Source organism: Pristiophorus japonicus, unplaced genomic scaffold (genome assembly GCF_044704955.1).
Source record: "Pristiophorus japonicus isolate sPriJap1 unplaced genomic scaffold, sPriJap1.hap1 HAP1_SCAFFOLD_236, whole genome shotgun sequence".
NCBI lineage: Eukaryota > Metazoa > Chordata > Chondrichthyes > Pristiophoridae > Pristiophorus > Pristiophorus japonicus.
Genome location: NW_027252079.1, coordinates 906,713 through 929,174, shown reverse-complemented (window position 1 = coordinate 929,174; position 22,462 = coordinate 906,713). Strand labels below are relative to the sequence as shown.

The window sequence follows — 22,462 nt, the reverse complement described above, 5'->3', positions numbered from 1 at the left end:
TCCGTGATCACAGGAGACCAATTGATGTTCCATTTTAGTGCTTTTTCTTAATCTAACTTATGTCGCTTCTCACCTTGTTTGCCTTCTATCATATCAAACACCAAACTTGTTCTGTTTGAGGCCCTACGAGACGAATTTAGGGAGCTAGGAGCTAAATTAAAAAGTAGGACCACAAAGGTAGTAATCTCAGAATTGCTACTAATGCCACGTGCTAGTCAGAGTAGGAAACACAGGATAACCCAGATGAATACGTGGCTTGAGCAATGGTGCAGAAGGGAGGGATTCAAATTCCTAGGATATTGGAACCAGTTCTGGGGGAGGTGGGACCAGTACAATTGACCTGCACCTGGGAAGGACTGGAACCAATGTCCTTGGGGGAGTGTTTGCTAGTGCTCTTGGGGATGGGTTACGGGGATGGGAACCTATGCAGGGAGGCAGAGGGAAGTAGAATAGGGGCTGAAGCAAAAACATTGTAAATGTCAACAATTGTAATTAATTGCTGTTTAGAGGGCAGTGTCATTTATTTAGAATTTTGTACATCAACAACAATACCAGGAATCAGTGAGTGTAGATGAATGGAGTAGGATGCAGGAGTAGAAAGAAGAAAAGTAAAAGTGGAGGGCAGAGAAACCCAAGACAAAAAGCAAAAAGGGCCACATTACAGCAAAATTCTAAAGGGGAAAAGTGTGTTAAAAAGACAAGCCTGAAGGCTCTGTGCCTCAATGCGAGGAGTATTCATAATAAGGTGGACGAATTAACTGCACAGATAGCTGTTGACAGATATGATGTAATTGGCATCACGGAGACATGGCTCCAAGGTGACCAAGGCTGGGAACTCAACATCCAGGGGTATTCAACATTCAGGAAGGATAGACAGAATGGAAAAGGAGGTGGGGTGGCGTTGCTGGTTAAAGAGTAAATTAACGCAATAGTAAGGACGGACATTAGCTTGGATGATGTGGAATCAGTATGGATGGAGCTACGGAATACCAAAGGGCTGAAAATACTAGTGGGAGTTCAGATCAGCCATGATCTTGTTGAATGGTGGAGCAGGCTCGAGGGGCTAAATGGCCTACTCCTGTTCCTATGAAAGGTAACTTCGATGGTATGAGATATGAATAGGCTAGAATAGACTGGTGCATGATACTTAAAGGGTTGATGGTGGCTTGGCAATGGCAAACATTTAAAGATCACATTGATGAACTTCAACAATTGTACATACCTGTCTGGAGTAAAAATAAAATGGGGAAAGTGGCTCAACCGTGGCTAACAAGTGAAATTAAATATAGTGTTCAATCCAAGGAAGAGGCATATAAACTGGTCAGATAAAGCAGCAAATGCCAGGACTGGGAGAATTTTATAATTCAACAGAGGAGGACAAAGGGTTTCATTAGGAGTCGGAAAATAGAGTTTGAGAGGAAGCTTGCTGGGAACATAAAAACTGGCTGCAAAAGCTTCGAGAGATATGTGAAGAGAAAAAGATTAGTGAAGACAAACGTAGGCCCCGTGCAGTCAGATTCTGGTGAATTTATAATGGGGAACAAAGAAAGGGCGGACGAGTTGAACAGATACTTTGGTTCTGTCTTCACAAAGAAAGACACCAATAACCTTCCGGAAATACTCGCGCACCAAGGGTCAAGCGAGAAGGAGGAGCTGAAGGAAATCCTTATTAGTGGGAAATTGTGTTAGGGAAATTGATGGGATTGAAGGCCGATAAATCCCCGGAGCTTGATAGTCTGCATCCCAGGCTATTTAAGGAAGTGGCCCTAGAAATAGTGGATGCATTGGTGATCATTTTCCAACAGTCTATCGACTCTGGATCAGTTCCTATGGACTGGAGGGTAGCTAAAGTAACACCACATTTTTAAAAAGGAGGGAGAGAGAAAACGGGAAATTATAGACCGGTTAGCCTGACATCAGTAGTGGCGAAAATGTTGGAATAAATTATTAAAGATGAAATAACAGCGCATTTGGAAAGCAGTAAAAGGATCAGTTCAAGTCAGCATGGATTTATGAAAGGGAAATCATGCTTAACAAATCTTCTAGAATTCTTTGAGGATGTAACTGGTAAAGTGGACAAGGGAGAACCAGTGGATGTGGTGTATTTGGACTTTCAAAAGGCTTTTCACAAGGTCCCACACAAGAGATTGGTGTGCAAAATTAAAGCAAATGGTATTGGGAGTAATGTACTGGCATGGATAGAGAACTGGTTGGCAGACAAGAAGGAGAGAATCGGGATAAACGAGTCCTTTTCGGAATGGCAGGCAGTGACTAGTGGGGTGCCGCAGGACTCAATGTTGGTATGCCAGCTATTTACAATATACATTAATGATTTAGATGAAGTAATTGAGTGTAATATCTCCAAGTTTGCAGATGACACTAAACTGGGTGGTGGTGTGAGCTGTGAGGAGGACGCTAATAGGCTGCAGGGTGACTTTAAAAGGTTAGGTGAGTGGGCAAACTCATGGCAGATGCAGTATAATGTGGATAAATGTGAGCTTATCCACTTTGGTGGAAAAAACATGAAGGCAGAATATTATCTGAATGGCGGCACATTAGGAAAGGGGAGATGCAACGAGACCTGGGTATCATGGTACATCAGTCATTGAAAGTTGGCATGCAGGTACAGCAGGTGGTGAAGAAGGCAAATGGTATGTGGGCGTTCATAGCTAGGGGATTTGAGTATAGGAGCAGGGAGGCTTACTGCAGTTGTGCAGGGCCTTAGTGAGGCCTCACCTGCCATATTAGTCTAACCCCTCCCCAACAGCACTAGCAAACACTCCACCTGGGACATTGGTTCCGGTCCTTCCCAGGTGCAGATCAATTGTACTGGTCCCACCTCCCCAGAACTGGTTCCAATATCCCAGAAATTTGAATCCCTCCCTTCTGCACCACTGCTCAAGCCACATATTCATCTGAGCTACCTTGTGCTTCCTACTCTGACTAGCACGTGGCATTGGTAGCAATCCTGAGATTACTATCTTTGAGGTCCTACTTTTTAATTTAGCTCCTTGCTCCCTAAAATCGTCTCATAGGACCTCAACCAGAACAAGTTTGGGGTTTGATATGATAGAAGGCAAACTAGGTGAGAAGTGACATAAGTTAGATTGAGAAAAAGCACTAAAATGGAATATCAACTGGTAGAAACATAGAAACATAGAAACATAGAAAATAGATGCAGAAGTCGGCCATTCGGCCCTTCGAGCCTGCACCGCCATTCAATGAGTTCATGGCTGAACATGCAACCTCAGTACCCCATTCCTGCTTTCTCGCCATACCCCTTGATCCCCCAGCCTTTCTTGATATGTCAGTCCCGCCATCCCGGGAATCAGTCTGGTGAACCTTCGCTGCACTCCCTCAATAGCAAGAATGTCCTTCCTCAAGTTAGGAGACCAAAACTGTGCACAATACTCCAGGTGTGGCCTCACCAAGGCCCTGTAGAACTGTAGCAATACCTCCCTGCCCTGTGATCACGGAGCAATCAAATATTCGAAACACTGTTTGAAACACAGATACTTTATTCAACATTTGTACAGGGTTTTAAATTCCAGCTCAGATTGCAGGAGCTCAGTGCGCAGGCGCAGGTTCTGGTGGGTGGGCTTTGGAGCAGGCGCGGTGCGGGTAATGGTGGAGGCAGCATGTTTTTGAAAGGCTCTTCAGAAGTGTCCTTTTCAGCGGGAAGGAGCGGAGTAATGGACCACCAGGGAGCCCGGGATGCTTCATAAACAACCGGTGCCCGCCGCAAGCCGGAAATAATAACCGGAATATCAGCGGTTGCAGCTTCGGGGCTTTCTCCCGGCCACAGGCCCTAGCTAACGGAGGCCATCTTTGTATAGGAAGTCAGGTTCAACGGTCCTCCATCAATATTGAGTGAGTAGCACAGCACATGCGCGGCCATCTTGGTGCAGGAACAATGTGAATGATGTCAGTGTCTGGAATTGAACCCAGCCAGAGTCAGCACCTTCAGGGGAGGAGAGGGAGGGGAACCAGTGATTGAGGAACTGAACGCAGCCAGAATCGGTGGTGAAAACTGGGAGTGGAGGGGAAACTCTAGAACATAAGAAATAGGAGCAGGTGGAGGCCATTTGGCCCCTTGAGCCTGCTCCCCATTCAATAAGATCATGGCTGATCCGATCATGGACTCGGCTCCAATTCCCCGTCCGCTCCCCATAACCCTTTAGTCCCTTATCGCTCAAAAATGTGCCTATCTTCACCTTAATTGTGTCACTCCATCTTAATAAAGAATTCTACCATATTATGGTCACTCATCCCCAAGGGGCCGCGCACAACAAGATTGCTAATTAATTCTCTCCTCATTACACCTCACCCAGTCTAGGATGGCCAGCCCTCTGGTTGGTTCCTCGACATATTGGTCTAGAAAACTATCCGTAAAAGACTCCAGGAAATCCTCCTCCACCGCATTGCTACCAGTTTGGTTAGCCCAATCAATATGTAGATTAAAATCGCCCATGATAACTGCTGTACCTTTATTGCACGCATCCCTAATTTCTTGTTTGATGCTGTCCCCAACCTCACTACTACTGTTTGGTGTTCTTTACATAACTCCCACTAGCGGTTTCTGCCCATTGGTATTCCATAGCTCCATCCATACTGATTCCACATCATCCAAGCTAATGTCCTTCCTTACTATTGCGTTAATTTTCTCTTTAACCAGCAACGCCACCCCACCTCCTTTTCCATTCTATCTATCCTTCCTGAATGTTGAATACCCCTGGATGTTGAGTTCCCAGCCTTGGTCACCCTGGAGCCATGTCTCCGTGATGCCAATTACATCATATCCATTAACAGCTATCTGCACAGTTAATTCGTCCACCTTATTCCGAATACTCCTCACATTGAGGCACAGAGCCTTCAGGCTTGTCTTTTGAACACACTTTGCCCCTTTAGAATTTTGCTGTAATTTGGCCCTACACTTTAACCATCCTACACTTCAATCTATTTTTCCAGTCCACTTTTGCCCAATCTGCCCTCATACCTATGTAATCTCCGTCATTTAAGCTTAGAACGCTGGTTTGAGATCCAAATTTCTCGCTCTCCATCTGAATTTGAAATTCAACCATGTTATGATCACTCATTCCAAGGGACTCCTTTATTCGGAGATTGTTTATTAATCCTATCTCATTACACAGGAGCAGATCTAAGTTAACCAGCACTTGAGTGGAAACCAGTTATTGTAGAATTAAACTCAGCCAGAGGATGGGAGAGGGAGGAGAATAAGTGAGTGTAGAACTGAACTTGCCAGATCAAGCTCATTCAGGAGAGGAGAGGGAGAGGAACCAGTGAGTGCAGAACTGAACCTAACCACAGTCAGCACCATCAGGGGAGGAGAGGGAGGGGAATCAGTGAGTGTAGAACTGAACCCAGCCAGAGTCAGCACCATCAGGGGAGGAAAGGGAGGGGAACCAGAGTGTAGAACTGAACCCAGCCAGAGTCAGCATCTTCAGGGGAGGAGAGGGAAGGGAACCAGTGTGAACCCAGCCAGAGTCAGCACCATCAGGGGAAGAGAGGGAGGGGAACCAGTGAGTGTAGAACTGAACCCAGCCAGAGTCAGCACCTTCAGGGGAGGAGAGGGAGGGGAATCAGTGAGTGCAGAACTGAACCCAGACATAGTCAGCACCATCAGGGGAAGAGAGGGAGGGGAACCAGTGAGTGTAGAACTGAACCCAGACATAGTCAGCACCATCAGGGGAAGAGAGGGAGGGGAACCAGTGAGTGTAGAACTGAACCCAGCCAGAGTCAGCACCTTCAGGGGAGGAGAGGGAGGGGAACCAGTGAGTGTAGAACTGAACCCAGCCAGAGTCAGCACCATCAGGGGAGGGAGAGGGAGGGGAACAAGTGAGTGCAGAACTGAACTCGGCCAGATCCAGCTCATTCAGGAGAGCATAGGGAGGGGAACCAGTGAGTGTAGAACTGAATCCAGCCACAGTCAGCACCTTAGGGGAGCAGAGGGTGGGAAACGTGTGATTGAAGAACTGAACCCAGCCAGTGTCTGCACCATCAAGGGAGGGGAGGGAGGGGAACCAGTGAGTGTAGAACTGAACCCAGACAGAGTCAGCACCATCAGGGGAGGGGAGGGAGGGGAACCAGTGAGTGTAGAACTGAACCCAGACAGAGTCAGCATAAGAACATAAGAAATAATAGCAGGAGTAGGGCATACGGCCCCTCGAGTCTGCTCCACCATTTAATGCGATCATGGTTGAGCCGATCATGGACTCAGGTCCACTTCTCTGCCTGCTCACCCTAACCCCTTATTCCCTTATCGATTAAGAAATTGTCTATCTCTGTCTTAACTTTATTCAATGAGCCAGCTTCCACAGCTCTCTGAGGCAGCAAATTGCACAGATTTACAACCCTTTGAGGGAAGACATTCCTCCTCATCTCAGTTTTAACTGGGCGGCCCCTTATTCTAAGATTATGCCCTCTACTTCAAGTCTCCCCATCTCAGTGGAAACACCCTCTCTGCATCCACATTGTCAAGCTCCCTCATAATCTTATACGTTTCAATAAGATCACCTCTCATTCGTCTGAATTCCAATGAGTAGAGGCCCAACCTACTCAACCTTCCCTCATAAGTCAACCCCCTCATCTCCGGAATCAACCTTGTGAACCTTCTCTGAACTGCCTCCAAAGCAAGTATATCCTTTCTTAGATATGGAAACCAAAACTGTACGCAGTATTCCAGGTGTGGCCTCACCAATACCCCGTATAACTGTAGCAAGACTTCCTTGTTTTTATACTCCATCCCCTTTGCAATAAAGTTCAAGATTCCATTGGCCTTCCTGTTCACTTGCTGTACCTGCATACTTACCATTTGTGTTTCATGCAGCAGGACTTCCCAGGTCCCGGTGTACTGCAAATTCTTCTCCATTTAAATAATAACATGCTCTTCGAATTTTTTTCTGCCAAACTGCAGAACCTCACACTTTCCTACATTATAGAAACATAGAAATATAGAAAATATGTGCAGGAGTAGGCCATTCGAGCCTGCACCACCATTCAATGAGTTCATGGCTGAACACGCAACTTCAGTACCCCATTCCTGCTTTCTCGCCATACCCCTTAATCCCCCTAGTAGTAAGGATTACATCCAACTCCTTTTTGAATATATTTAGTGAATTGGCCTCAACAACTTTCTGTGGTAGAGAATTCCACAGGTTCACCACTCTCTGGGTGAAGAAGTTTCTCCTCATCTCGGTCCTAAATGGCTTACGCCTTATCCTTCGACTGTGACCCCTGGTTCTGGACTTCCCCAACATTGGGAACATTCTTCCTGCATCTAACCTGTCTAAACCCGTCAGAATTTTAAACGTTTCTATGAGATCCCCTCTCATTCTTCTGAACTCCAGTGAATACAAGCCCAGTTGATCCAGTCTTTCTTGATATGTCAGTTCTGCCATCCCGGGAATCAGTCTGGTGAACCTTCGCTGCACTCCCTCAATAGCAAGAATGTCCTTCCTCAAGTTAGGAGACCAGAACTGTACACAATACTCCAGGTGTGGCCTCACCAAGGCCCTGTACAACTGCAACAACACCTCCCTGCCCCTGTACTCAAATCCTCTCGCTATGAAGGCCAACATGCCATTTGCGTTCTTAACCGCCTGCTGTACCTGCATGCCAACCTTCAATGACTGATGTACCATGACACCCAGGTCTCGCTGCACCTCCCCTTTTCCTAATCTGTCACCATTCAGATAATAGTTTGTCTCTCTGTTTTTACCACCAAAATGGATAAACTCACATTTATCCACATTATACTTCATCTGCCATCCATTTGCCCACTCACCTAACCTATCCAAGTCACTCTGCAGCCTCATAGCATCCTCCTCGCAGCTCACACTGCCACCCAACTTAGTGTCATCCGCAAATTTGGAGATACTACATTTAATCCCCTTATCTAAATCATTAATGTACAATGTAAACAGCTGGGGCCCCAGCACAGAACCTTGCGGTACCCCACTAGTCACTGCCTGCCATTCTGAAAAGTACCCATTTACTCCTACTCTTTGCTTCCTGTCTGCCAACCAGTTCTCAATCCACGTCAGCACACTACCCCCAATCCCATGTGCTTTAACTTTGCACATTAATCTCTTGTGTGGGACCTTGTCGAAAGCCTTCTGAAAGTCCAAATATACCACATCAACTGGTTCTCCCTTGTCCACTCTACTGGAAACATCCTCAAAAAATTCCAGAAGATTTGTCAAGCGTGATTTCCCTTTCACAAATCCATGCTGACTTGGACCTATCATGTCACCTCTTTCCAAATGTGCTGCTATGACATCTTTAATAATTGATTCCATCATTTTGCCCACTACCGATGTCAGGCTGACCGGTCTATAACTCCCTGTTTTCTCTCTCCCTCCTTTTTTAAAAAGTAGGGTTACATTGTGATGTGTGACAATGTGCCCGGTGTGTAATGTGTGACAGTGTGCGCACCGTGTGATGTGTGACAATGTGCGCGGTGTGATGTGTGACAATGTGCGCGGTGTGATGTGTGACAATGTGCGCGGTGTGATGTGTGACAGTGTGCGCACCGTGTGATGTGTGACAATGTGCGCGGTGTGATGTGTGACAGTGTGCGCACCGTGTGATGTGTGACAATGTGCGCGGTGTGATGTGTGACAGTGTGCGCACCGTGTGATGTGTGACAATGTGCACGGTGTGATGTGTGACAATGTGCCCGGTGTGTGATGTGTGACAATGTGCACGGTGTGATGTGTGGCAATGTGCGCGGTGTGATGTGTGACAATGTGCGCGGTGTGATGTGTGACAATGTGCCCGGTGTGTGATGTGTGACAATGTGCACGGTGTAATGTGTGACAATGTGCAAGGTGTGATGTGTGACAATGTGCGCGGTGTGTGATGTGTAACAACGTGCACGATGTGATGTGTGACTGTGCGCATTGTGTGATGTGTGACTGTGCGCACCGTCTGATGTGTGACATTGTGCGCACTATGTGATGTTATATGTGCATTATATTCCATCTGCCAAATTTTTGACCACTCACTTAGCCTGTCTATGTCGTTTTGCAGGTTTTTTGTGTCCTCCTTGCACATTGCATTTCCTCCCATCTTGACTACATTACACTCGGTCCCTTCATCCAATTCATTAATCTAGATTTTAAATAGATGGGCGCCCAACACTGATTCCTGCAACACCCCACTAGTTACTGATTGCCAACCCGAGAATTTATCCCGACTCTCTGTTTTCTGTTCGTTAACCAATCCTCTATCCATGCGTATATATTACCCCCAACCCCGTGAACTTTTATCTTGTGCGGTAACCTTTTATGTGGCACCTTATCAATTACCTTCTGGAAGTCCAAATACACCACGTCCACTGGTTCCCCTTCATTCACCCTGTTCCTCAAAGCCAGAGTCAGCACTTTTAGGGGAAGAGAGGGAGGGAAACCAGTGAATGTGGAACTGGGCCTAGCCATAGTCAGCACCTTCAGGGGTGGAGAGGGAGGGGAACCAGTGAGTGTAGAACTGAACCCAGCCAGAATTGGTGGTGAAAACTGGGAGTGGAGGAGAAACAGTCTAGAAATGTGCGATGGTTTGGATTTCAGCACAACAGGAGGGACAATGTGTGGGACAGGGATTTACAGCTTTGGAAGAACAAGAGAGGAAAGAATGTTCCATGGAAACTAGATGTGTGTATCCTGAATTTTTGTCTTGTACTGACAGCGATGAATTTTATTATCTCCTTTCACAGAATATTAGAAGCGGAGATTTTCAGACAGGAAACACAAACCAAACATCACGTCAAGATCTGACGGAGTCAATCGATTCATCAGGACCTGAATATCATCGGCCTTTGAAAGTGGAAGGAGAAATGTTTGCCTGTTCTGTCTGTTGGGAAAGATTTCAAACATCAGTGTGACTGGAAAAGCACCGAGACACACACACACCCGAGTGAGAGTGTTCTAGTGTACTGCCTGTGGAAAGAGCTTTAACCAGTTACACAGCCTGAAAAAACATCGCACCATTCAAAGCGCGAAGAAACTGTAAACGAGTTGTGTGTATGGGCGAGGCTTCAACCCATCGTCCAACCATGGAGAGTCACAAGGATACCCGCACCATGGAGAAACCGTGGAAATGTGGTGACTGTGGGAAGGTATTCAGATCACCTTCGACGCTGGAAATTCATCGACGCAGTCACACTGGGGAGAGGCCGTTCACCTGCTCCGAGTGTGGGAAGGGATTCACTGGGTCATCCCAACTTGTAGCTCACCGGCGAGTTCACTCCGGGGAGAGACCGTTCACCTGCTCTGAGTGTGGGAAGGGATTTACTCAGTCATCCCACCTGCGGATACACCAGCGAGTTCACACTGGGCAGAGGCCATTCACGTGCTCTGAGTGTGGGAAGGGATTCACTTGTTCATCCCAACTGCTGAAACACCAGCGAGTTCACACTGGGGAGAGGCCATTTACCTGCTCTGAGTGTGGGAAGGGATTCACTTGTTCATCCCACCTGCTGACACACCAGCGAGTTCACACTGGGGAGAGGCCGTTCATGTGCTCAGAGTGTGGGATGGGATTCGTTACTTCATCCACACTGCTGATACACCAGCGAGTTCACACCGGGGAGAGGCCATTCACCTGCTCTGAGTGTGGGAAGGGATTCACTCGGTCATCTGACCTCCTGAAACACCAGCGAGTTCACACTGGGGAGAGGCCGTTCACCTGCTCTGAGTGTGGGAAGGGATTTACTCAGTCATCCAACCGGCTGACACACCAGCGAGTTCACACTGGAGAGAGGTCATTCACCTGCTCTGAGTGTGGGAAGCGATTCACTCGGTCATCCACCCTGCTGACACACCAGCGAGTTCACACTGGGGAGAGGCCATTCACCTGCTCTGAGTGTGGGAAGGGATTCACTTGTTCATCCAACCTGGTGAAACACCAGCGAGTTCACACTGGGGAGAGGCCATTCACCTGCTCTGAGTGTGGGAAGCGATTCACTCGGTCATCCCACCTGCTGACACACCAGCGAGTTCACACTGGGGAGAGGCCATTCACCTGCTCAGAGTGTGGGAAGCGATTCACTCGGTCATCCCACCTGCTGAGACACCAGCGAGTTCACAAGTGACTGCAGGGGTTGGAATCTGCTGTTATCGCTGCTGTTAATCACATCCCGACTGAATCATGTTCATTCTGACAGTTGGGGTTTGTTTCTGCTGATGTTAATAACCCTATAACTGGGCTGGACTTTAATATTCTGGATATATTGCTGATTGTGTTCTCGGGGCTGCAGTGTCCATTTAAGAAACGCTGTGTGTTATCTTTCCCCTTAATTCAGCAACTCTCAACAGAAAGTTAGTTTGCAATAAAATTATGAACTTTTACTTTAATCCTAAATTGATTTTTGGTACAAAATCTGCAATAGTGTGTGAAAGTTTCTACTGAATAAAATGTCCAATTAGAAAGAGCTTGCTGATGATTCTTACTGACTTGCACATTACACACAGTGGCCCCTCCATTATCCACCAGAAAGAAAGGGAATGGGAATTGGTGGGGAATCAGTGTCCCTAAATGTTGCCCCTCCCGTCTGGTGTAGCAATCCCCTCGGCACGGGAATAGAGACAAGTCCAGACCAAAACTGTGCGCAGTACTCCAGGTGTGGTCTTACCAATGCCCTGTACAGGTGTAGCAGGACTTCCCTACTTTCATACTCCATCCTCCTTGCAATAAAGGCCAGCATTCCATTTGCCTTCCTGATTACTTGCTTTACCTGCACGCTAACTTTTTGAGTTTCAGGTATAAGAATCCCCAGATCCATCTGTACAACAGCATTTTGCAATAGTCCTCATTTAAATAATAATTTTGTTTTTTCTTTTTCCTACCAAAGGGGATAAGCTGACATTTTACCACATTATAGTCCAACTGCCAGATTTTTGCTCGCTCACAGAAACATAGAAAATATGTGCAGGAGTAGGCCATTCGGCATCTTCGAGCCTGCACCACCATTTAATGCTTTCTCCCCATACCCCTTGATCCCTTTAGCTGTAAGGGCCACATCTAACCCCCTTTTGAATATATCTAACGAACTGGCCTGAACAACTTTCTGTGGTCGAGAATTCCACAGGTTCACAATTCTCTGAGTGAAGAAGTTTCTCCTCATCTCAGTCTTAATTGGCTTACCCCTTATCCTTAGACTGTGACCCCTGGTTCTGGACTTCCCGAACATCCGGAACATTCTTCCTGCATCTAACCTGTCCAATCCCGTCAGAATTTTATATGTTTCCATGAGATCCCCTCTCATTCTTCTAAATTGCAGTGAATATAAGCCTAGTCGATCCAGTCTTTCTTCATATGTCAGCCCTGCCATCCCAGGAATCAGTCTGGTGAACCTTCGCTGCACTCCCTCAACAGTAGCAAGAATGTCCATCCTCAGATTAGGAGACCAAAACTACACAATATTCAAGGTGTGGCCTCACCAAGGCCCTGTACAACTGCAGTAAGACCTCACTGCTATACTTAAATCCTCTCGCTATGAAGGCCAACATGCCATTTGCCTCCTTCACTGCCTGCTGTACCTGCATGCCAACTTTCAATGACTGATATACCATGACACCCAGATCTCGATGCACCTCCTCTTTTCCAAATCTGTTACTATTCAGATAATATTCTGCCTTCATGTTTTTGCCACCAAAGTGGATAACCTCACATTTATCTACATCATACTGCATCTGCCATGCATTTGCCCACTCATGCAACCTGTCCAAGCCACCCTGCAGCATCTTAGCATCCTCCTCACAGCTCACACTGCCACCCAGCTTAGTGTCATCTGCAAACTTGGAGAGATTACATTCAATTCCTTCATCTAAATCATTAATGTATATTGTAAATAGCTGAGGTCCCAGCACTGAACCTTGCGGTACCCCACTAGTCACTACCTGCCATTCTGAAAAGGACCCATTTATGCCTACTCTTTGCTTCCTGTCTGCCAACCAGTTCTCTATCCACGTCAATACATTACCCCCAATACCATGTGCTTTAATTTTGCACACTAATCTCTTTTGTGGGACATTATCAAAAGTCTTTTGAAAGTCCAAATGCACCACAGCCACTGGTTCTCCCTTGTCCACTCTACTAGTTATATCCTCAAAAAATTCAAGAAGATTTGTCAAGCATGATTTCCCTTTCATAAATCCATGCTGACTTGGACCAAACCTGTCACTGCTTTCCAAATGTGCTGTTGTTACATCTTTAATAATTGATTCCAACATTTTCCCCACTACTGATGTCAGGCTAACCGGTCTATAATTCCCTGTTTTCTCTCTCCCTTTTTTAAAAAAGTGGTATTGCACTCGCTACCCTTAAATCCATAGGAACTGATCCAGAATCGATAGAATGATGGAAAATGACCACCAATGCATCCACTATTTCTAGGGCCATTTCCTTAAGTACTCTTGGATGCAGACTATCAGGCCCTGGGGATTTATCGGCCTTCAATCCCATAAATTTGTGTAACACAATCTCCTGACTAATAAGGATTTCCTTCAGTTCCCCCTTCTCGCTAGACCCTCGGGCCCCTAATATTTCTGAAAGGTTATTTGTGTCTTCCTTAGTGAAGACAGAACCAAAGTATTTGTTCAATTGGCTTGCCATTTCTTTGTTCCCCATTATGAATTCACCTGATTCTGACTGGAAGCAATTTATGTTTCTTTTCAATAATCTTTTTCTCTTCACACATCAATAGAAGCTTTTGCAGTCAGTTTTTATGTTTCCTGCAAGCTTCCTCTCAGATGTTGCCTGACCTGCTGAGATTTCCAACAGTTTGTTATTATTTCAGATTTCAATATCTGCAGTATTTTGCTTTTGTATTAATAAAGAAAGACTTGCATTGATATAGCGCCTTTCATGTCCACCAAACGTCTCAAATGCTTTACAGCCAATGAAGTACTTTTGGAGTGTAGTCACTGTTGTTATGTGGGAAACGCGGCAGCCAATTTGAATACAGCAAGCTCCCAAAAACAGCAATGTGATAAATGACCGGATACCCTGTCCGTGTTATATTGGAAGATTGGGGTATGTTATGGCAGGTCAGGGCCATAAAAGGAGCAGCGTGCGGCTCAGGGAGCAGCATAGAGGCATGCAACTTCAGGGAGCAACGCAAGCTGCGAAGGCAGCAAAGAGTGACGTACGTCATCAAGGTCCAGGTTGATGATTGGAAAGTAGGTCGGTGCAGCAGCAGCAGCGAGGTCGGGGCGAAGGAGCGGCGAGGGACGTGATTGGGGCCCAGGAGAGGTGTGAGTTAGGGGCCCAGGGGCAGCATGGGCCAGCCCACACTGATATGTGGTTATAAAAGGGGTCGGGGGGTCTAGCAAGGAGGAGGAACTGAGGGAAATCCTTATTAGTCGGGAAATTGTGTTGGGGAAATTGATGGGATTGAAGGCCGATAAATCCCCAGGGCCTGATGGACTGCATCCCAGAGTACTTAAGGAGGTGGCCTTGGAAATAGTGGATGCGTTGACAGTCATTTTCCAACATTCCATTGACTCTGGATCAGTTTCTATAGAGTGGAGGGTAGCCAATGTAACCCCACTTTTTAAAAAAGGAGGTAGAGAGAAAACAGGGAATTATAGACCGGTCAGCCTGACATCGGTAGTGGGTAAAATGATGGAATCAATTATTAAGGATGTCATAGCAGTGCATTTGGAAAGAGGTGACATGATAGGTCCAAGTCAGCATGGATTTGTGAAAGGGAAATCATGCTTGACAAATCTTCTGGAATTATTTGAGGATGTTTCCAGTAAAGTGGACAAGGGAGAACCAGTTGATGTGGTATATTTGGACTTTCAGAAGGCGTTCGACAAGGTCCCACACAAGAGATTGATGTGCAAAGTTAGAGCACATGGGATTGGGGGTAGTGTACTGACATGGATTGAGAACTGGTTGTCAGACAGGAAGCAAAGAGTAGGAGTAAATGGATACTTTTCAGAATGGCAGGCAGTGACTAGTGGGGTACCGCAAGGTTCTGTGCTGGGGCCCCAGCTGTTTACACTGTACATTAATGATTTAGATGAGGGGATTAAATGTAGTATCTCCAAATTTGCGGATGACACTAAGTTGGGTGGCAGTGTGAGCTGCGAGGAGGATGCTGTGAGGCTGCAGAGCGACTTGGATAGGTTAGGTGAGTGGGAAAATGCATGGCAGATGAAGTATAATGTGGATAAATGTGAGGTTATCCACTTTGGTGGTAAAAACAGAGAGACAGACTATTATCTGAATGGTGACAGATTAGGAAAAGGGGAGGTGCAGCGAGACCTGGGTGTCATGGTACATCAGTCATTGAAGGTTGGCATGCAGGTGCAGCAGGCGGTTAAGAAAGCAAATGGCATGTTGGCCTTAATAGCAAGGGGATTTGAGTACAGGGGCAGGGAGGTGTTGCTACAGTTGTACAGGGCATTGGTGAGGCCACACCTGGAGTATTGTGTACAGTTTTGGTCTCCTAACCTGAGGAAGGACATTCTTGCTATTGAGGGAGTGCAGCGAAGGTTCACCAGACTGATTCCCGGGATGGCGGGACTGACCTATCAAGAAAGACCGGATCAACTGGGCTTGTATTCACTGGAGTTCAGAAGAATGAGAGGGGACCTCATAGAAACATTTAAAATTCTGACGGGGTTAGACAGGTTAGATGCAGGAAGAATGTTCCCAATGTTGGGGAAGTCCAGAACCAGAGGTCACAGTCTAAGGATAAGGGGTATGCCATTTAGGACCGAGATGCAGAGGAACTTCTTCACCCAGAGAGTGGTGAACCTGTGGAATTCTCTACCACAGAAAGTTGTTGAGGCCAATTCACTAAATATATTCAAAAAGGAGTTAGATGAGGTCCTTACTACTAGGGGGATCAAGGGGTATGGCGAGAAAGCAGGAATGGGGTACTGAAGTTGAATGTTCAGCCATGACCTCATTGAATGGCGGTGCAGGCTAGAAGGGCCGAATGGCCTACTCCTGCACCTATTTTCTATGTTTCTATGTTTCTATGTTTGCGCACTAGGTCCATGCAGCAGAGCTGGTCTCCATTCGTCCTGGTTAATCCTTGCCACTGGACCAAGACCTAACTCTGTCAAGCCCGTGTGGTGGCTGGTGTGCAACGGCCACCACACGTTAAAAAAATCCATGCACAGGCATCTTCCTCCCTTCAGGATGTAGTTCGAGACATCCAGTATTTTGCCAATGACCGATGATTCCACATCATCCAAGCTAAGGTCCTTCTTACTATTGTGTTAATCTCCTCTTTAACCAGCAAAACTACCCCACCTCCTTTTCCTTTCTGTCTAACCTTCCTGAATATTGAATACCCCTGGATGTTGAGTTACCAGCCTTGGTCACCCTGGAGCCATGTCTCCGTAATCCCAATTACATCATACCCGTTAACAGCTATCTGCACCTTATTATGAATGCTCCTCACATTGAGACACAGTCTTCAGGCTTGTTTTTTTAACACTCTTTGTTCTTTTAGAATTATGTTGTAATGTGGCCCTTTTTGATTTTTGCCTTTGATTTCTCTGCCCTCCACTTTTCCTTATCTCCTTTCTACCTTTTGCTTCTGCCCCCATTTTACTCTGTCTCACTGCATAGATTCCTATCCCCCTGCTGTATTAGTTTAAACCCACCCCAACAGCACGAGCAAACACTCCCCCTAGGACATCAGTTCCGGTCCTGCCCAGGTGCAGACCGGTTGTCATGGTCCCACCTCCCCCAGAACCGGTTCCAATGTCCTAGGAATTTGAATCCCTTCCTCTTGCACCATTCCTCAAGAAACATATTCATCTTAACTATCCTGCTATTTCTACTCTGACTAGCATGTGGCCCTGGTAACAATCCTGAGATTACTACCTTTGAGGTCCTACTTTTTAATTTAACTCCTAGCTCCCTAAATTCAGCTTGTTGGACCTCATCCCATTTTTTACCTATAACGTTGGTACCTCATTATCCTATCCATATCCCTTTCTAGATTCTTTGCATCTTCCTCACAACTTGGTTTCCCACCTATCTTTGTATCATCAGCACATTTGACTGTGTTACACTTGGTCCCTTCATCCAAGTCATTAATATAAATTGTAAATAGTTGAGGTCCCAGCACTGATCCCTGCAGCACCCCACTAGTTACAGTTTGCGAACTGGAAAATTACCCATTTATACCGACTCTCTGTTTTCTGTTACTCAGCCAATCCTCTATCCATTCTGATATATTACCCCCAATCCCGTGAGCTCTTAACTTGTGCAGTAACCTTTTGTGTGGCACCTTATCGAATGCTTTCTGGAAATGCAAATATACAACTTCAACTGGTATTCCTTTATGCACTCTGCTCATTTAATCGCCAAGCAACTCCAGCAAATGTATTAACCATGATTTTCCTTTCATAAAACCATGCTGACTCTGCTTGACTGCAACATGATTTTCTAAATGTCCTGCTACTAATTCCTTAATGATGGATTCCAGTATTTTCCCAATGACCGATGGTAGGCTAACTGGTCTATGGTTTCCTGCTCTCTGCCTCCCTCCTTACTTGAATAGGGGTGTTACATTTGAAGTTTTCCAGTCTGCTGGGACCTCTCCAGAATTCAAGTAATTTTGGTAGATTACAACCAGTACATCCACTATCTCTGCAGCCACTTCTTTTAAGACCTTCGGATGTATGCCATCAGGTCCGGGGGATTTGTCCACCTTTAGTCCCATTTGTTTGCTGAGTACTTTATCTCTAGTGATAGTGACTGTTTTAAGTCCCCCCTCACCCCACCCTCACCACCGCAATAGCTCCTTGATTATGGGATGTTTTTAGTGTTCTCTACCGTGAAGAACAATACAAAATATTTGTTCACAATCTCTGCCATATCCGTGTTTCCCGTTATTAATTCTTTAGTCTCATCCTCTAAGGGACCAACGTTTACTTTAGCTACTCATTTCCCTTTTATATACCTGTAGCTGTTCTTACTGTCTGTTTTTATATTTTTTGCTAGTTTGTTCTAATGCTATCTTTTCTGTCTTTATCATTTTATTGTCGTCCTTTGCTGGTTTCTAAAAAATTCCCAATCTTCTGGCCTTCCACTGTCTTTCACATTATATCAGACAGGAGGGGATTGGTGTCTGACTGTGAGGTTGGTTTATATCAGACAGGAGGGGATTGGTGTCAGTGACTGTGGGGTTGGTTTTTTCAGACAGGAGAGGATTGGTGTCAGTGACTGTGGGGTTGGTTTTTTCAGACAGGAGAGGATTGGTGTCAGTGACTGTGGGGTTGGTTTATATCAGACAGGAGGGGATTGGTGTCAGTGACTGTGGGGTTGGTTTATATCAGACAGGAGAGGATTGGTGACATGGAATCATTGCAGTTTACAACACAGAATGATGCCATTAGGCCCATCATGTCTGTGCGGCCGAAAAAGAGCTATCCAGCCAAATCCCACTTTCCAGCTCTTGGTCCGTAGCCCTGTAGGTTAACGCAATTCCGGTGCATATCCAAGTACTTTTGTAAATGCGATGAGGGTTTCTGCCTCGACTATTCTTTCAGGCAGTAAGTTCCAGACTCCCATCTCCCTCTGGAGGTTATGCTAGAACTGTGTAAATGTTTTCTGCTTTCTCCTCCTCTCCCTCTGGATAGAAGTTGGTGTGAAGCCCCTTCCTTCCTTCTGTTCCTGGGCTGGTCTCAGGGCTCTCCAGGCAGGAGCTCAAGTTGCTAGCTGCTTCCCTCACTGCTCACAGCTCCAACTGAGCAGGACACGCCTCTACTGCTCCACAATTGGTCCTTGTGCATGAAACTCTTTTGAGTTTATCTGTGAAAACATAAAACATTAAACGGTGCCACCCGACCTGGGTGACACTCCAGACATTTACAAGGCCCATTTTTTTTTTTTCCCCCTTTTTTGTGTTTTTTTTTTTGTGTTTTTTCTTTTTTTTTTGTTTTTTTTTTTGGGCACTAAAATGCTAGAACTGTGTAAAACACAAGTTAGGACACAGCTGGAGTACTCACACAGTTCTGCTCATTACATCACCCTATTGGTCCAGCCCTTGCTCACCCTATTGGGCCAGCCCTTGCTCACCCTATTGGGCCAGCCCGGGCTCATCCTATTCGGCCAGCATAGCTCACCCTATTGGACCAGCATGGGCTCACCCTATTGGGCCAGCAGAGAAAATCAGCAGCTCATTTAGTTTATTCTCACTCTGCGCACAGCGGGTGCAGAACTGAACCCAACCTTGTAAGCTGGCAATGCATCGTTACAGTCACACTGGGGAGAGGCTGTTCACCTGCTCTGAGTGTGGGAAGGGATTCACTCATTCATCCGACCTGCTGAGACACCAGCAAGGTCACAAGTGACTGCAGGGGTTGGTTTCTACTGTTACTGCTGCTGTTAATCACATCCTAACTGAATCATGTTCATTCTGTCAGTTGGGGATTGTTTCTGCTGATGTTAATAACCCCTATAACTGGGCTGGAGTTTAATATTTTGATATTTCAAATAACAGAGTGTGTCGATATTTGATGACTCCAAAATAAGAAGAGACTAATTGACATCCTGCTACTGACTGCTCCATTTTGTGCCGTATCTCCTCTCTAACTCTGGATTATTTCAGTTCTTATACCTTCAGTTACTCTCAGGGGCAAGTCCCAGTTTCCCATACCTTCCAGAGTTGATCTCCTAGCCTTGGTATCCAGGGAAGGTGTTGGTAACACGCCCAGGATCACTAAACATAAAACCCAGTCTGTTAATCACCTTCAGATACTGGACTTAGCGTGTGTCCCACATCTCTCTCACCTTCGATGTGTGAATGGAGCATCACGCCTGCAAACCTGGTTTCAATTTGTATTTGAATCCACTCAGCAAACAGATTTTTAAAAATACGTACATGTAAACCAATCACATCAAATAATTGGCAAAGATTTAGAGTCAACAAGATGAATAAGTAAACACATTACGGCCCAATAAACCAGCTCTATATTCATAGGAGAAAGTCTGTTATCTAATTCGTCAAATGTCAGTTGGTGAGATGAGCGACTGAATCACTTTCCATGTACAACAGCATCCATTCCCACTGTCCCCACATTTACAGTGTTGAGTCAGGTGGGTGCACGGGTCTCACAGGCTGAACGATTGGTTGAAGGTATATCCACACACACAACATGTGTCCTGTTTCTCCCCGCTGTGATTGGTGTTTTTACAAAGGCTGATGAGAAGGTAATCCTGATCAATCCGGGAATCTGTCAAATCTTGATGCAATGTTTGGTTTGAGTTTCCCAGCTGCAGATCATCCCCTTCTAATTCCCTGCAAATAAATGGTGCTTACAAACATTATTACTTTAAATACAGGATGCAAATTCAGAACAGACAATTCTAGATTCTACACAACATTCTGTCACCTCCTGTCGCTCCTAAGCTATAAATTCCTTATTCTAGACACTCTCCCTCCATCCTCACTGTCTAAATTCAACATTCCTTTCATCGTCTGAGATTTATTATCTCCAGAAAATGCTGAATCTGGCTGTGTGCAATTCTACAGACAGTAGTTAACCTCTAGTGCCTCACCGTCAGTCGACTCAATGAGTGCCAGCGGATTTCCACTGTGGTAGGCATCACAGCTTCAAATCCTGTCCTCAAATGACACCCACACACTTCCCAGTTGAGGTCACTGGATCGGTATGAACAGTAGGGACACTGGCTGATTTTTACTCATATTTAGCCCAGTGGTACTGAGGACAATTATAATCCCTGAACTGCTGCCTTGGCTGAGGTCAACTCTCAGCCCAGATCATGAATCGAACTTGGGAACTTCCCAGTCAGTATTGCAGTGTTCTAAAATTTGGGGGGTTGGGGGAGGGTTAGAACAGAATATTTTGAAACAAATTTGACTCCACCTTTAACCAACACCTTCATCACACTGCACAATTCTGAAATCTTTCCAAATTATACAAGTGGATCATCAAACACAGTGAGACATTTTAGAAAGGCTCAAGTCACTGAAATAGATAGCTTTACAATCTCTGCACAGTACAGAAAGGAGCGACTGTTGATGGGAGCTGTGTTAGTGAAGTCCTCCGACACCCCAAGATAAACTGGACTGTCCCTTTAACTATAATGAGGCAGAGAAAGGGGAGTCCCTACCCCTTTAAATATCTGCCCCATTCCCCCAGGCAGTGGGAGGAGGAACAGCGCGCGGTCTCTTTATATCCTGATCCACCAAGCACCGCCGGATGAGCTAAAGATCATAGAATGATGATCGCATCAGGTTACACAGCACAACTGAAATGAGCACACAAAGTCTATATATATATATATATATCATAGCATATATATATATATATATATATATATCGCATTTTTTTTTCTATATATATATAGTGTTTGTGTATACAGAGCACATCATTTTTAATATTTGCTAGTCAATTCCAGAGATAAATTATCTTCACCAATTATTTTCCAGCATTTTATTTCCAATGTAATTGCAGAGTGTTTAATACCTTTACCATTTATTGATAATCCATTGTCTTGTGTGGTCTTGTTCAGAAAGTGATGTCACACTGACCATTCCGTTACCAAGGTGACCATGTCTGTCCACAGTGTTCAGTGGGAAAGGGGACTAAATCACACTGGGGATAATGAGCTGCCCACCACCGGTCTCCGAGCTTTATTGTCCAGTGATCACCTCACCATCACACAGAAGCTCCTGATATTTACCTCCAGTGTGGATCATTGGTCGAAGTGATGGTCAAAATGAAATTGGATGTGTGAAATATGGGTTGGGGTGAAGGAGGGTTTGGTGTGAGGGGGCTTGGGGTGAGGGGGGTTGCAGAGTAGGAGTGAGGGGGGTTGGGGTGAGGGGGGTTGGGGCGAGGGGTGAAGGAGAGATTGGGGTGAGGGGGGTTGAAGTGAGGGGGGTTGGGGTGAGGCGGGTTGGGGTGAGGGGGTGAAGGAGGGGTTGGGATGAGGGCGGTTGGGGTGAGGGGGTGGAGGAGGGGTTGGGATGAGGGGGGTTGGGGTGAGGGGGTGAAGGAGGGGTTAGTGTGAGGGGGGTTGGGGTGAGGGGGTGGAGGAGGGGTTGGGGCAAGCAGTTGGAGAGTAGGGGTGGCTGGTGTGCAACCACATGTTAAAAAAATCCAGGCACAGGCATCTTCCACCCTTCAGGATGTAGTTCGGGATCCGGAATATTAGGTCCATCATTGAAAAACCTGTGAACTCATCTCTTTTTGCATAGAAGCAAGTCATCCTCATTTCGAGGGACTGTCTATGATGATAATGATGATGATGATGATGGTGCAGATGGTGCAACGTTACCGAGAGGGTCCTTTAATTTGGAAATAACTTCAAGGTGTAAACGACCTTGATCTTTGCTGGAACAAAAAGAAGAACTCCAGTTATGTTCAACTTCTTATCTGCAGTAATGGATCTTGAATACCACAGCATGGTGACAAAATTGAATGTAAGACTTTTTGAAAAA

General features: G+C 45.8%; 1 protein-coding gene across 1 annotated transcript; it reads left to right on the top strand.

Annotated features, from left to right (window-relative positions):
- Positions 1–3,625: 3,625 nt before the first annotated feature.
- LOC139245790 (zinc finger protein 16-like) lies at positions 3,626–11,433 on the top strand. Its single transcript, XM_070871300.1, has 2 exons — positions 3,626–3,870; positions 9,734–11,433. Exon 2 carries the CDS (start codon positions 10,043–10,045, stop codon positions 11,108–11,110), a length of 1,068 nt encoding a protein of 355 aa, XP_070727401.1. The 5' UTR covers positions 3,626–3,870; positions 9,734–10,042; the 3' UTR covers positions 11,111–11,433.
- Positions 11,434–22,462: the final 11,029 nt, after the last annotated feature.